The sequence below is a fragment of the Bos indicus genome, chromosome 27, assembly GCF_029378745.1.
Source record: "Bos indicus isolate NIAB-ARS_2022 breed Sahiwal x Tharparkar chromosome 27, NIAB-ARS_B.indTharparkar_mat_pri_1.0, whole genome shotgun sequence".
NCBI lineage: Eukaryota > Metazoa > Chordata > Mammalia > Artiodactyla > Bovidae > Bos > Bos indicus.
This window is the reverse complement of record NC_091786.1, coordinates 14,217,321-14,229,826: the sequence shown is the minus strand read 5'-3', so window position 1 is coordinate 14,229,826 and position 12,506 is coordinate 14,217,321. Positions and strand designations below refer to the sequence as shown.

Here is a 12,506-nt window from a genome sequence, read left to right as displayed (position 1 = left end):
CTGTGGTACATACACACAATGGAATATTACTGAGCCATAACATATTTGAGTCAGTTCTAATGAAGTGGATGAACCTAGAACCTATTATACAGAGTGAAGTGAGTCAGAAAGAGAAAGATAAATACTGTATTTTAACACATATATACGTAATCTAGAAAAATGGTACTGAAGAATATATTTACAGGGCAGCAATGGAGAAACAGACATGGAGAATAGACTTATGGACATGGGGAGAGGGGAGGAGAGGGTGAGATGTATGGAAAGAGTAACATGGAAACTTATATTACCATATGTAACATAGATAGCCAACAGGAATTTGCTGTATGGATCAGGAAACTCAAACAGGAGCTCTGTATCAACCTAGAGGGGTGGGACGCGGGGGGAGATGGGAGGGAGGTTCAAGAGGGAGGGGATATATGTGTACCTATGGCTGATTAATGTTGAGGTTCGACAGAAAACAATGAAATTCTGTAAAGCAATTATCCTTCAGTTAATAAATTAAAACGTAGTGAGAAAACATACACACACACATACACACACACACACACACACACGATGATGCCTCACAGCTCAGCCCCAGGGAGGCTGTTTTGTCTTGGAATTGGTAGGAGTTTCCTTGCCTGGTGCTGCTGTGTGGCTTAAATGATAGTGAAGACAGCTTGATTCTGGACAAAAAAACACCTGTTGGATACTAAGAAATCAGGTTCTATCTCAGGTCCTTAACAAGGATGGAGAAAATCTCAGAATGAAATCCAGAGATGCTCCCTTCCTCAGCTGGTACCTCTGGGCATGGCCTTGGTGCCTTTCATTTTAATTAATCCAGTGAACCCGCCTCCACCTTTCAAAGGAATCTGAGGGAAACGTTCTCTGCCAAGTCCCAACCGAGTCCCTGTGACACTCAAGAACGTGGGCCAGGCTCTCGTGTAGGTTAAGGAAGCCTGAGAAGAGTGCAGATTATAGACAAACAGTCTACCTTTCTTTACAAGGTCTTGTTTTGCATCTCTGAAATCTCAGATTCAGCTATTACAATGAGGTCCTGTTGTAGAAAGAGCTGGCCTTTTATCACCACTTAAAATCTAATTAATCCATATTGAAGCACAAAGATTTCTGTTGTATTTTAGGGTGAGGGGTCATAGAGCCCTCTTTGTTCATCCTTAGACTTATAATCATCAAGCATAGGGGATATAATTTTACCAAGCAAATTGGAAGGTAACAGATCAAATCCTTATCGGAAAGCGTAACTCATAGTTTTAACAGAGCCCTTCGTCCTTTACATGAAACACTATATTCGAGAAGAACAAAAACACATTTCAGAGTGCGCAAAGAGTTAACGACCAAAGCTTATATTCCCTGAGCAGCATTGAACCAGATTGTCACACTACTGCCCACCACGAGACGGCAGCTCCTATAGGGGAGGCAAGGGTCCTAAGGTCTGTTGCAATGGCTTTAGTTTTGAGAGTAGCAATGCAATTCGTTGGGATTTTGCTCTCATTGCTGGGATGGGTTTTATCCATTATTACGACTTACTTGCCACATTGGAAAAACCTCAACCTGGACTTAAATGACATGGAAAACTGGACCATGGGGCTCTGGCAAGCCTGTGTCATCCAGGAGGAAGTAGGGATGCAGTGCAAGGACTTTGAGTCTTTCCTGGGTTTGCCTACTGAGCTCAGGGTCTCCAGGGTTTTAATGTTCCTCTCGAATGGGCTGGGGCTCCTGGGCCTGCTGGTGTCGGGCTTTGGCCTGGACTGCTTGAGGATTGGAGAGACACAGCGGGACGTCAAGAAGCGGCTGTTGATCCTGGGAGGAATTCTGTTCTGGACAGCGGGCGTCACAGCCCTCGTTCCCGTCTCTTGGGTGGCCCACGTGACAGTGCAGGAGTTCTGGGACGAGCGCATCCCCGAGATTGTGCCCAGGTGGGAGTTTGGAGAGGCCCTCTTTATCGGCTGGTTTGCTGGATTTTCTCTCCTGCTGGGAGGGTGTCTGCTGAACTGGGCTGCCTGCGGGACCCAGGCTCCCCTGGCTTCCGGCCGCTATGCAGTGGCAGAAATGCAAACTCAGTGTGCATACCTGGAAAATGGAACTGCCCACCCTTCAGTATAAGGCACTGAGGAAAAGAGAGAGGTATATCTTCCTTCATCAACTGGGATGGCGCACCTGCAGGAAAAAGGGGTCTTCGTTATGTAACTAACTCTGTGCTGCTCACATTTTCTCATCAGACAATGACTTTTCTATCCTAGATAGCTCGTCCTCCCCAAACCTGGGGAAATAAGAAAGAGGCCAATCTTATATCTAAAAGAAAATTGTTGTGGTAAGCATTACATAGGTATGAACAAAAGAAATTTCATTGATCTGGTTATTTCAATCGAAATGTAGTGGTGATTGTCCAAGAGAGTCAGCTTTAAGCTTAATGTGTTAATTTGGTATTAGAAATTGTTTTTGGTTTTGTTGGTAGCTGGAACTGATAACCTGTTTCCTCAAGGGAAAAAAAAAAAAAAGAACAACTAACAATTTGAAATCCTTTAAGCATTCTGTACTAGCAAAACCACATGCTAAGCCTCTCCAAAGTACCATTTCCACAACAATGACTTGGTCTTTCTTGAACAGAGGTGGTTTGTGTTTAGGAAATTACTAGGAACCCTGCTATGCAGGACTTTATGAGGCTGAAGGTTTTCAGGACATTGTGATACTCTTGAAATTTAAAATACCAGCCAATCTCTTCTCTTGTCTCTTCCCTCAAAAGCTTCAGACTTTAAAAAGACAATTTCAAAAATATTTTGCTTGCTCTTCAGCTCATCGGCTGTAATAAAAACATTCCTTTGTTCGATGAAAAGTTATAAGCATGGGGATGAACCGAAACGGACATGGATTCTAACCTACACAGTACTACTGCTGAACCTTTCTGCTGCATAATTATTCAGGAAAAGAAACAAACAAAAAATAGCAAGTGTTTATGCCCACATGAGTGTAGCTGTCAGAAGGCACTGGGGGTTAAACAGACCTGAAACTTAGTTCAGAATGGTTTGATATGTTATGGGGTATATGTAGCCTAAGAGATTAAAAAACAAAAGTCTGATTTAAAGCCTACAGAAGAAATTTCTGTGTTTGATTTGGTTAAGAAATACTAGTGTTGAACCTATTTTTAAAGCTGATAACACCACAGCAGGCGTACTGAAATATGAGACCTCTGAAAAGAAGAAAGTCTGACAGGTGCAATTAGATAAAAAGCAGCAGGCGTTGAACCAAACTGTCAATTAAACATTTTGCCTGGAGACTTCTTAACTCTTTGATTTATCAGAAAGTTTGGGAACAGCATGAGAACCATTTATACATTCACAATGAGAGGATTATTACCAGTACATGTTATTTTGGGGACAAACTGCATACTACGAAATGCAGTCCATAGGACGTGAACTTGATCTTGGCCACACCTTGGCATGACTGGTTTGCAGAATTATTTCCCTATCCTTTTTCTGAAGTCTATTCAACACAGAATCGAACAATAGCAACTCTGGCAAGAATCCTCCTATATACACAATGAAAAAATCGTTTTGAGCTCTGCAAGTGATAATATTAATACAAGTGTCACACTTCTTTTCACAGCCACTGAAAGACAGGGGTGAGCCTGGCTAAGGTCGCAGGATTTTATGATGGCCTTAGTGTTTAGAGCAGTGGCACAATTAGGTGGAATTTCATTATCCTTGCTGGGATGGGTTTTATCCTGTCTGACAAACTACCTGCCGCAATGGAAGAATTTCAACCTGGATTTAAATGAAATGGAAAACTGGACCATGGGGCTCTGGCAAGCCTGTGTTGTCCAGGAGGAAGTAGGGATGCAGTGCAAGGACTTTGAGTCTTTCCTGGGTTTGCCTGCTGAGCTCAGGATCTCCAGGGTTTTAATGTTCGTCTCGAATGGGCTGGGGTTCCTGGGCCTGCTGGTGTCGGGCTTTGGCCTGGACTGCTTGAGGATTGGAGAGACACAGCGGGACGTCAAGAAGCGGCTGTTGATCCTGGGAGGAATTCTGTTCTGGACAGCGGGCGTCACAGCCCTCGTTCCCGTCTCTTGGGTGGCCCACGTGACAGTGCAGGAGTTCTGGGACGAGAGCATCCCCGAGATTGTGCCCAGGTGGGAGTTTGGAGAGGCCCTCTTTATCGGCTGGTTTGCTGGATTTTCTCTCCTGCTGGGAGGGTGTCTGCTGAACTGGGCTGCCTGCGGGACCCAGGCTCCCCTGGCTTCCGGCCGCTATGCAGTGGCAGAAACGCAGCCTCACCATCTACATCTGGAGATGAGAACCACTCATCTGAAACTCTAAGCCAGAAGGGGTCCGCGGTGTCTCCTCCTCGGATGATTTGGTAGGATTTCCTGGTTACACGGTCACCCATTCATTATACTTTCCATTTTCTAAAATGCATTTTCCTCTGTTGTTTCTGAAACTGTCATTTCTTTCTAAGGTGGTAAACTATTTTCTTCTACTCTGAGACCAAAACCATTCAAGACTTAATAGTCATCATACTCATTACTGGGGATAGGTTTTCTCTATTTTAAAATAGATTCAGTGACTGCACAGAACTGGTCAATAAAACATTATATTAGCACCTACACATCTTTTGAAGGTGTTATTCATAGAGATAAAATCACTTGGCAGATGAAAATGTTACTGATAATCATTGACTTCTTTTAAGTGTTTAAAATCATGTTATTCTGAAACTAATAAAAGTCTGGTTTCCCTGGTGGCTCAGTGGTAAAGGATCGCATGGGTTTGATCCTTGAGTTGGGAAGATCCCCTGGAGGCGGAAAGGGCAACCCAGTCCCAGTGTCTTGCCTGGGAAATCTCACAGACGGAGGAGCCCGGCAGGCTACAGTCAATGGGATGGCAGAGTCAGATGCAACTTAGCAACTAAACAACAAAAGTCTGGCTGTTTGAGTATACTAAAAGGGTCGCTGGTTGTCTGAAAGAACGAGAGATGCCTAAGGGGCACACACCATCTCCTTTTTAATTGCAGAGCTCAGTGCCTCTTTGGAGACCCGTCTGAAGCAGAGGGCAGTCTGAGGTTTTAAAGATTCATGTAAACATCTACCCACACAGATGTGCTTCTGCTTCTGTGCCCTGTGTTCTGGGGTAGACGGAGCAGCCACAGGGGCGCTGTGGGCCAGGACTGGGGGGTGTGGGCAGAGCACCGCCCCCTCCCCAGGCCCCTTTTAAAAGAATCAGTGATATACATGGTCCAGCCAATAGCTATTCACAACAAGCTGTGGGCTTGAGGAATTCTTCGTGAAAGATTTTATATTTGTTTGTTACACAGTTTGAGTAAACTTTGTGTTTGTGCCAGTCAGGAAAATTAAGTGAACAATAAAGACACTGAAATAAAGTATTAGGCAATATGTATCTTTGTTTAAAAAAAAAAAAACACTGAATTTTTTTTCCCACCCACGAACACATGAAAAGTGCAGAAACCAGAGTTAATCTATGTGATGTATTTGCATACTTTTACAAACAAGACAAATTAAAACAGAAACATATTCAGAATTTAACCTGATTAAATATTTAGTTTCAGTCCTGAGCTTTTGATATTTAATACAATATAAAGTAATACCAAAAAAAGACTTTAAATTTATTTGATTTGCATGCTACAGAGATTCAGCTAAACTTTGTTCATTTGGCTAGCAATATTCTTTTTTGTACCTGTAACACTTAGATTCTGATATACAAAATTGTAATAACATACTGATAATTCAAACTTGAGAACTAAATATTACATTCTTTTTACCCTGTGAAGAATAAATTCTACCTTTAAAAAATAGTATTTATAATATTAAAATTCATGTTGTCCAGATGGTTTTGTGATCAAGTTATTAAAAGGTTTTGTCGCTGTGAATCATTTGGGTTAGTACAAATACGACAGGATTGTTAAAAGCTGCCTATAAATACATAACACTATTGCTGCTTTTTAAAGTGTGAAAAAGGATTATATTAAAATAAGTTTGTCTTTCATGTTAGAAATGAGCAAATGCTGTAAAATAAAACCAAAGCATCTTGCATACAACTGCTAACTACCAGCCTGAGACAGATTTTATTCTTTTATGCTTGTCTGAAACTCTTGTGTAGTACAAAAAGTTAACAGCTAATCTGATGGAATTTATAAAGCTGTAGATATTCCAATATAGCCTCTTCTATGTCAAACATTTAAGATGGCCAGAACCGAACTATATATTAAACAGAACATAAATAAGACCGTAAATAAATAAATGAAGAAAATAAAATCGTACGGTACAACCACACATAATCCTATAAACATTTTCATGGTCAAACTGAGAAGCTGAAGACAGCTGACCTTCATTTAACTCTACATTAAATAAACTTTTGTTTCACATTTGACCTTGACAAGGAGGATCGGTGCTCTTTTTCCAGTTCTCCTCGGTCACCTAACAGGATGAACTGGGCCGCCTGCAAGGACTGTGCTCAGTCAATTCACGAGGCTGGTTTTTGTTCAAAGTACTGTCATGTCCAGTTATCACTTCAGAGATTTTTGTACATAAACGGTGGGGACACTTAGGAAAAGTCATTACAGTTCTAGGCTCAGAAACGGCTTGATTTGAATTCTGATTCTGAAAAAATGAACTTTCCAAAACATGTGTAATTGCTTTCAAATATAAATTTTTACCAACAAGGATTCTAGCTTAGGAATAGAACTCATGTTTCTTTTTTTATGGGACCCATTCCTTTAAGATAATTTTTTCATCTCTTAAAAAAAAAAATTGATTTCACTTGCTACCTCAGGCGGCTCACCAAACACTGCCTCTTCCAGTATTACAGCCCGGGTAGCAACTATGGCTTAACTTGCACAAAAACTATTTATTTTAAAAGCCTTATATGCAGGCAGGACTACACTGGGGATTTGTTTAAGAAGTGCTTGAGTTGGGTAAGCTAAAATTTTCCACCGGAGGGAACTTTAGTTGGTTCCCATTTTGTTCGTCTGGAATATACTTTTTTTTTTTAACAAGTGACTCAGCCTTTACTTCAATTTAATAATCTCCCCAGGCACTCTCTTGTGACTCTTTGCGTCCTAACTGCTTACCACAAGTTACATCCCTAAAAATGATGGCTGCAAAGAAACTTCTAGTAAATGTTCGAAGAAATCTGTTTACTGAAGTAGTTGGCAACCCCGATTCAGTCGACTCCCCTTCCCCTGCTCCTAGTTGCGCTGCATACGGCTGACGCGTCTCCCCTCGCACTGCCGGCACCGCCGTTCCTCTGAGCCCCGGGCCCCCACCTGCCTCTACCGGGTACCACCCGCACGCCCCACACCCAACCCGCCTGGTGCACGCCTGACACTCGGGTGTGACACTTAAACTCACGCCGACTGAGAGGCAGCGGCTGCTCACTGATGTGCTGATTCTGCTGTGTTGGAGGCGAACGGGCCTTCCTCCCCTTGCATCCCCCTGCCTTTAAAGTCACACGTCACGAGATGTGAAGTGTCGCCAGAAGGGCTCCTTTGCATCCTTACCCTCTTATACTCAGCGTTTTGTTTTTATTTTCTTTAGACACATAGAAAAGGACAAAAAGGAAGCTGTTCTCAGGACATGGTGTTCCGACAGAGGTGATGGAGATGAATGCGCCCCCTGTCCCACGTGGACCTGGGACCCTGCTCTGAGGCTCCTGCTCCCGTGGAAGCAGCCGCCCCCGGGCACCCAGGGTCCCCTGCCACCAAGCCTCACGGGGGCTCACAGGAGGACAGAGGAAACGCGAAACCGCCTTCTGCTAAACCAAGTTATTTCTCAACAGTCGGTCCAATGGGATACACGTGGGGTCCTGCCTCTATTCCATTTCTACAAAATAAAGCCCACTGGCAATACTGCACATTTGGGTACCGGGTGATCCCGTTTTGGTTATCTGATTTTTTTTCTCTTTTTTTACACAAATAAGAATTATATTCAAGGTACTTTACAAATTAACATGTTTGAAAATCTGATGTGAAATAAAAGCTCTTTAAGAGTTGACGGTTATATTATTACAAAACAAAATCCCGAACAAGACGCATGTTCAGTCTTTTGCCCTCCCTAAGAAATGAAGAGGCAGGAAACACGAGCTTGTCGGCGATGTGGTCACACGTCATCAGCAGACAGGGACGGGATGGTTATCTTCGCTCTGGTGAAGTAGGCAATCTTCTCCCTGGAACCAGGGGTGAGAAACACACCAGCTTAAACAGGATGCTGAAAATGCTCTGGGCCCGACAGAATCAGTCCCAAGGACGCCAGTGTCTCCACAGGCCTGGATGCGAGTTTTTGTCCTTAGCTAGAACTCCATTTAAAATCAAGATTGCCTTCCCCTTTGTCCAAAGGACCTGAGGGACAGCAGCAACTCTGTGGACAGAGGCAGTAAGGTCCCTTCCAGCGTTTCCAACCTCAGTTTTTAAATCATCAGAGGGGCGGGGTGTCAGTAATCTAGGCCTGCGTGTTTCTAGACCAGGTGGCAGAGAATTCCAGAGGCCAGAATCCTTACAGAAAAGTAGATGCTCCTGGGAAAATTCTTCAAACTCAATACTATGCTAAGGTTGGGGGCAACTTAATAAGTGATGGGTACCGGGACGAGATGGGAGAAGAGACGGAGCCTGACCATCGTAAAGGCAGATCCGCCTGAATCCCGACTTGGGCAGGGGTGAGTATGGTGCAAACAACCTCAGAGGCACAAAGTGACTAGCAAGGGGGTGGGATGGTCTTCAGAGGTCAGCAGAGTGTTAAAGAAATAAGGTTTCAGGGTTGCACCGCCACCCAAGGCAGGAGCAGTATATCTATCCTCTGTTACAAAGTCTTCACGTGGAACAGTCTGCTGAGGGGGTCCCCACGCGGGGCACGCTGGCCGCCGTAAGGAGGGATACAGATTAGACGGTTGAGGACGAGGGTGAAGATGCAAGGACTGAGGAGAGAAGCTCCAAGTCTAAGGAGAGAGAGAGAGAAGGAAGGAAGCATGAAAACCCCTGGGAAACTGGAAGGAGAGCTATTTTTGTGGTGCAGAGTCCTGTCCATTTGTTCAATTCCATGAGATAAAATGAAGAATTGAAGAGGCAGGTGAAAGTGGTCATGATGTCACTGAAGACAGACCTCAATACTGGGACCTCTGCTTTGACACTCTCTGAAAACAAATGTCTTTGGCTTACATGGTGCTTTTTAAACACTCAAATTAGTTGTCAGGGTCGTCACTTGAGATAGGTCACGTCAAATTCCTGATTTCTACCTTTGATTCCAGGTGAGACAGCAGCTCAGGCAGTGTCCCTGGGGCCATGGAGGGACTTGGTGCCTGGAGGCCTCCAGGGCAGATGCCTTATCCCAGCCCACCTCCCTCGTCTGCGTCACCTGCCTGGTGATGTGCGTGGGTCTGGATGCTAAGGGAGTTGGGAGTGTTTACAACTTATTTGGAGTTTAGTAACTGCTGGGGTTGGATGACTTCCCCACTGGACTGTGTTTCTTACTCTCAAAGTGACCACAGCACCAAAGGCATGAGAAGGTTCTGCTCGCCACCCTGCAGTTCCACAACACCCCCCGCCACCCCAAGCAGCATCCTCTGCAAGTTTCGAGAGTGATTCTGGAGCTGAATGGAGACAGGAAAACGCGGACTCTTCAGGCCAGTATACTAAGAAGAGTCTGAGCCCACAATGCCCCCGTCCCCTCTCGTCCCCCTGGACTCACTCAGGCGACCCTGACCTCCCACTTCACCCTCTGGCACCAAACCCTATCCCTTCCCGTCCAGCCCCTCCACGTCACCCTGCCTCTGCCATCAAACACGCTCCTTAGGTCTCTCCCCTTCCACCAGGAGCTTCCTACAGTCTCCTCTACACCACACACACATGCACCCCCCCCACACACATGCACACACACCGCCCCCCCCTACAACCAATAAAGCCACACCTCTTCTGTGTCCCCCTCCCCACTCCACTGAAAGTGTCCTTGGATGGTCACATGGCCCTCTGTTCAGGGAATGTCAATCCTCTTCTTGCTGTTGTGTTTGACAACATCCTTCACCCTGCCCCCAGACCAGGACCATGCCCACCCTCTCAACCTCTCTGGCAGGTCCTTCTGACACCCCAACCATCTCCTCTCCTGGTCACCTTCTCACCCTTCCTGGGATGCCAGACCCACATCTGGTTGGGGAACCACTATATGTAGGATGCAGGCTGGCATTTTTATCTCCCACCTGATCCTTAATCCTGGCTCCAGATTTTTATCTCTGCTTGTTTACAGGCCGTGGTTCCCTGAGCTGCCCTACTGGAATTGTTAAGCTGGTACGTCCAAGAGCGGAGGTCACTTCACCCAGCTCCCGCCTGCCACCCGCTCCAGCCCTCCGTTTCCTCCCTCCATTCCCCCCCACCGCTGCTCCATCCACTCCCCCGACCGCCCCTTCCAGGGTCCGGACCCTGCGAGGTGTGGGCCCCTGGCGCTCACCGGAAGGACTGCACCTGCCGGGGCACCTTGTGGCTCTGCTCGCGGAGCCGGCACACGTCCTTGGACACCTGCCGCATCAGCTTCTCTGCGTTCAGGTCCTGCTTCTGCTCCTCTTCGGACTGCTCGGCCTGGCGGGGAAATGGAAGCACAGGGCCCCCGGGACGTTACTCGGAGGCTCCCGAGGGCGCGCTCTCAGGCCTGGAAGCTGCCGGGGCTCCCGTCAGGAGCGGGGCCGGGCAGCGCAGGCCGCGGGCACTTTTCTCCACGTCCGGGGTGAGGGGAGGGGAAGACACGCGCGAGCCCACCTCGTGCTGACCACGGGGAGCAGCCACTGGGTCGGGGCAAGGGGGAGCTTTAACCCATTAAAAAAAAAAATCTTTTGATACAGGCAATATGGGATCATTTTGTTACCTCTAGAACTCCTAGTAACCCTCCCTCTCAAAAAAAAAAAAATTAAAAGTTAAAAACTACTTATAGCACCATGTTCAAGAAGTATATACTGTTAACATTTTGGTGAATACACTTTCAGTCTCTTACTCACCTTTTCTTTCTGTCTCACGCCTTTTAAAAGTTGTTTATGGATATAAAACTGATGTACTATGCCAGAAAAGTGCACAGGGGCGTGCGGCTCAGAGAGTTTTACAAAGTGATGCCCTTCTCACCCACCAGACTGCAGACACCCCGGGGGAGGGCAAGGGAAGCCCCAACCCCTAGGTTTCCACAGAGCCTCCAGCTGCCAAGAGGATGAGCTGTGCTGTGGCCCTCGCAGGGAGGCAAGTGTGTATTGGGAGGGGTCACTGGAGCCGGGGGGCTGGGGACACAAGCTCACTTGGGCACCCATGGCCTCCCAAGTGGGTGCTCCAGCAGCGGGATTTAAGTGTGGCCCTGCCTCCTGGAGACCACTGGTCATGGTGGGGGCAGCGAGGGTAGTAAAGGAAATGGGTGATGAAATTAAGAGTCTTACAAGAGAGATCAGCTCAGGCCAGAGCTAGGCAGTTGGCACTAGGAGATAGGCAGGAAAACGGCTTTGTTGATGGCGCTGCCTGCAGTGAGCTGATGGGTCCTCCTGTCAATGGGACCCTTCTGGGCTCCTGTTATTAATGCAGGCAGCTCTACACTTTAGAGTCAAAGAATAAGGTCTTCAGGACAAGGTCTCTGGTTTACAGCCAAACTGATACAAACAGCAATCGTAGGACTAGGAGTTTGTTCTTTGGAAATGCTACTGAAATGAGAAAGGTGCCCCAAACTGTACAGGAGTGTTAACGTCCACAGGGTCCCGTGATTGAAATCTGGGAAGCCAGTGTTATGCCCCAGGTTTCAGGAGAGGGTAGGCTTCTCTCATAGCTCAGCTGGTGAAGAATCCGCCTGCAATACAGGAGACCCCGGTTCGACTGCTGGATTGGGAAGATCCCCTGGAGAAGGGAAAGGTTACCCACTCTAGTGTTCTGGCCTGGAGAATTCCCTGGATTGGATAGTCCATGGGGTCGCAAAGAGTCGGACACTGAGCGACTTTCACTTTCACTTTTCACTTTCAGGAGAGTGTGATTAACCTTCAGTGTACTGGGTAGGAGCCTGCCCCACAGGGAGGTCCAGTGATTTAGTCCCAGTCACGTTAAGGAGCTGGGCAGAGCGGGAACATGATCCTCGATGATTTACAGTTCTGGCTCCTCGCTCTGCCTCCTACGGGGCTTGTATGGTGCAAGAGGACACTGACTCTGATTCCCCTTTTATTCTGAGCTGCAAAACAGACTTCCCGCCATAAAGGAGGAAGGTAACACAGGCTCGGTGGCTCTCCGGACAAGGAAGGCTTTGTTGTGGCTTCTGTTCATGGCTTCCCCGGGAGCCGTATCTCTTATGACAACTGGCAGGCTCTTCTCTCACCGCTAGGCACTTTACAGCTACAGTGCCGAAAACCCCACAAATCCCCAACTGCAGGGGACAGGTGGATGTCAAGGGCAGGGGTATGTGTGCACGTCGGAGTGTGCACTGGGGTATCCCCGTATGTGTAAGGAGTGGAGGTGGGGTTGCAGAGCAAGCAGGAGACAGGCCAGTGGTTCTCACCGACCTC

At 46.7% G+C, this 12,506-nt stretch overlaps 3 protein-coding genes across 3 annotated transcripts in view; 2 read left to right on the top strand and 1 right to left on the bottom strand.

Annotated features, from left to right (window-relative positions):
- The first annotated feature begins 1,440 nt into the window (after nucleotides 1-1,440).
- Nucleotides 1,441-2,103, top strand: LOC109553313 (putative claudin-24). The gene has a single exon (XM_019953291.2). The coding sequence runs from the start codon at nucleotides 1,441-1,443 to the stop codon at nucleotides 2,101-2,103; it is 663 nt and encodes a 220-aa protein (XP_019808850.2).
- A 1,463-nt stretch (nucleotides 2,104-3,566) lies between these two features.
- On the top strand, nucleotides 3,567-7,997 carry LOC109553468 (claudin-22-like). Its single transcript, XM_019953496.2, has 2 exons — nucleotides 3,567-4,353; nucleotides 7,544-7,997. The coding sequence occupies exon 1, from the start codon at nucleotides 3,648-3,650 to the stop codon at nucleotides 4,311-4,313; it is 666 nt and encodes a 221-aa protein (XP_019809055.1). The 5' UTR covers nucleotides 3,567-3,647; the 3' UTR covers nucleotides 4,314-4,353; nucleotides 7,544-7,997.
- Nucleotides 5,372-12,506, bottom strand: part of WWC2 (WW and C2 domain containing 2) — a 152,984-nt gene continuing 145,849 nt past the window's right edge. Inside the window, exons 22-23 of the mRNA XM_070781702.1 lie at nucleotides 10,439-10,566; nucleotides 5,372-8,171 (exon numbers count right to left, since the gene is read on the bottom strand). Of these exons, the coding sequence (XP_070637803.1) occupies nucleotides 8,105-8,171; nucleotides 10,439-10,566 (195 nt within the window). The 3' untranslated portion in view covers nucleotides 5,372-8,104. The remainder of the gene's footprint in view (nucleotides 8,172-10,438; nucleotides 10,567-12,506) is intronic.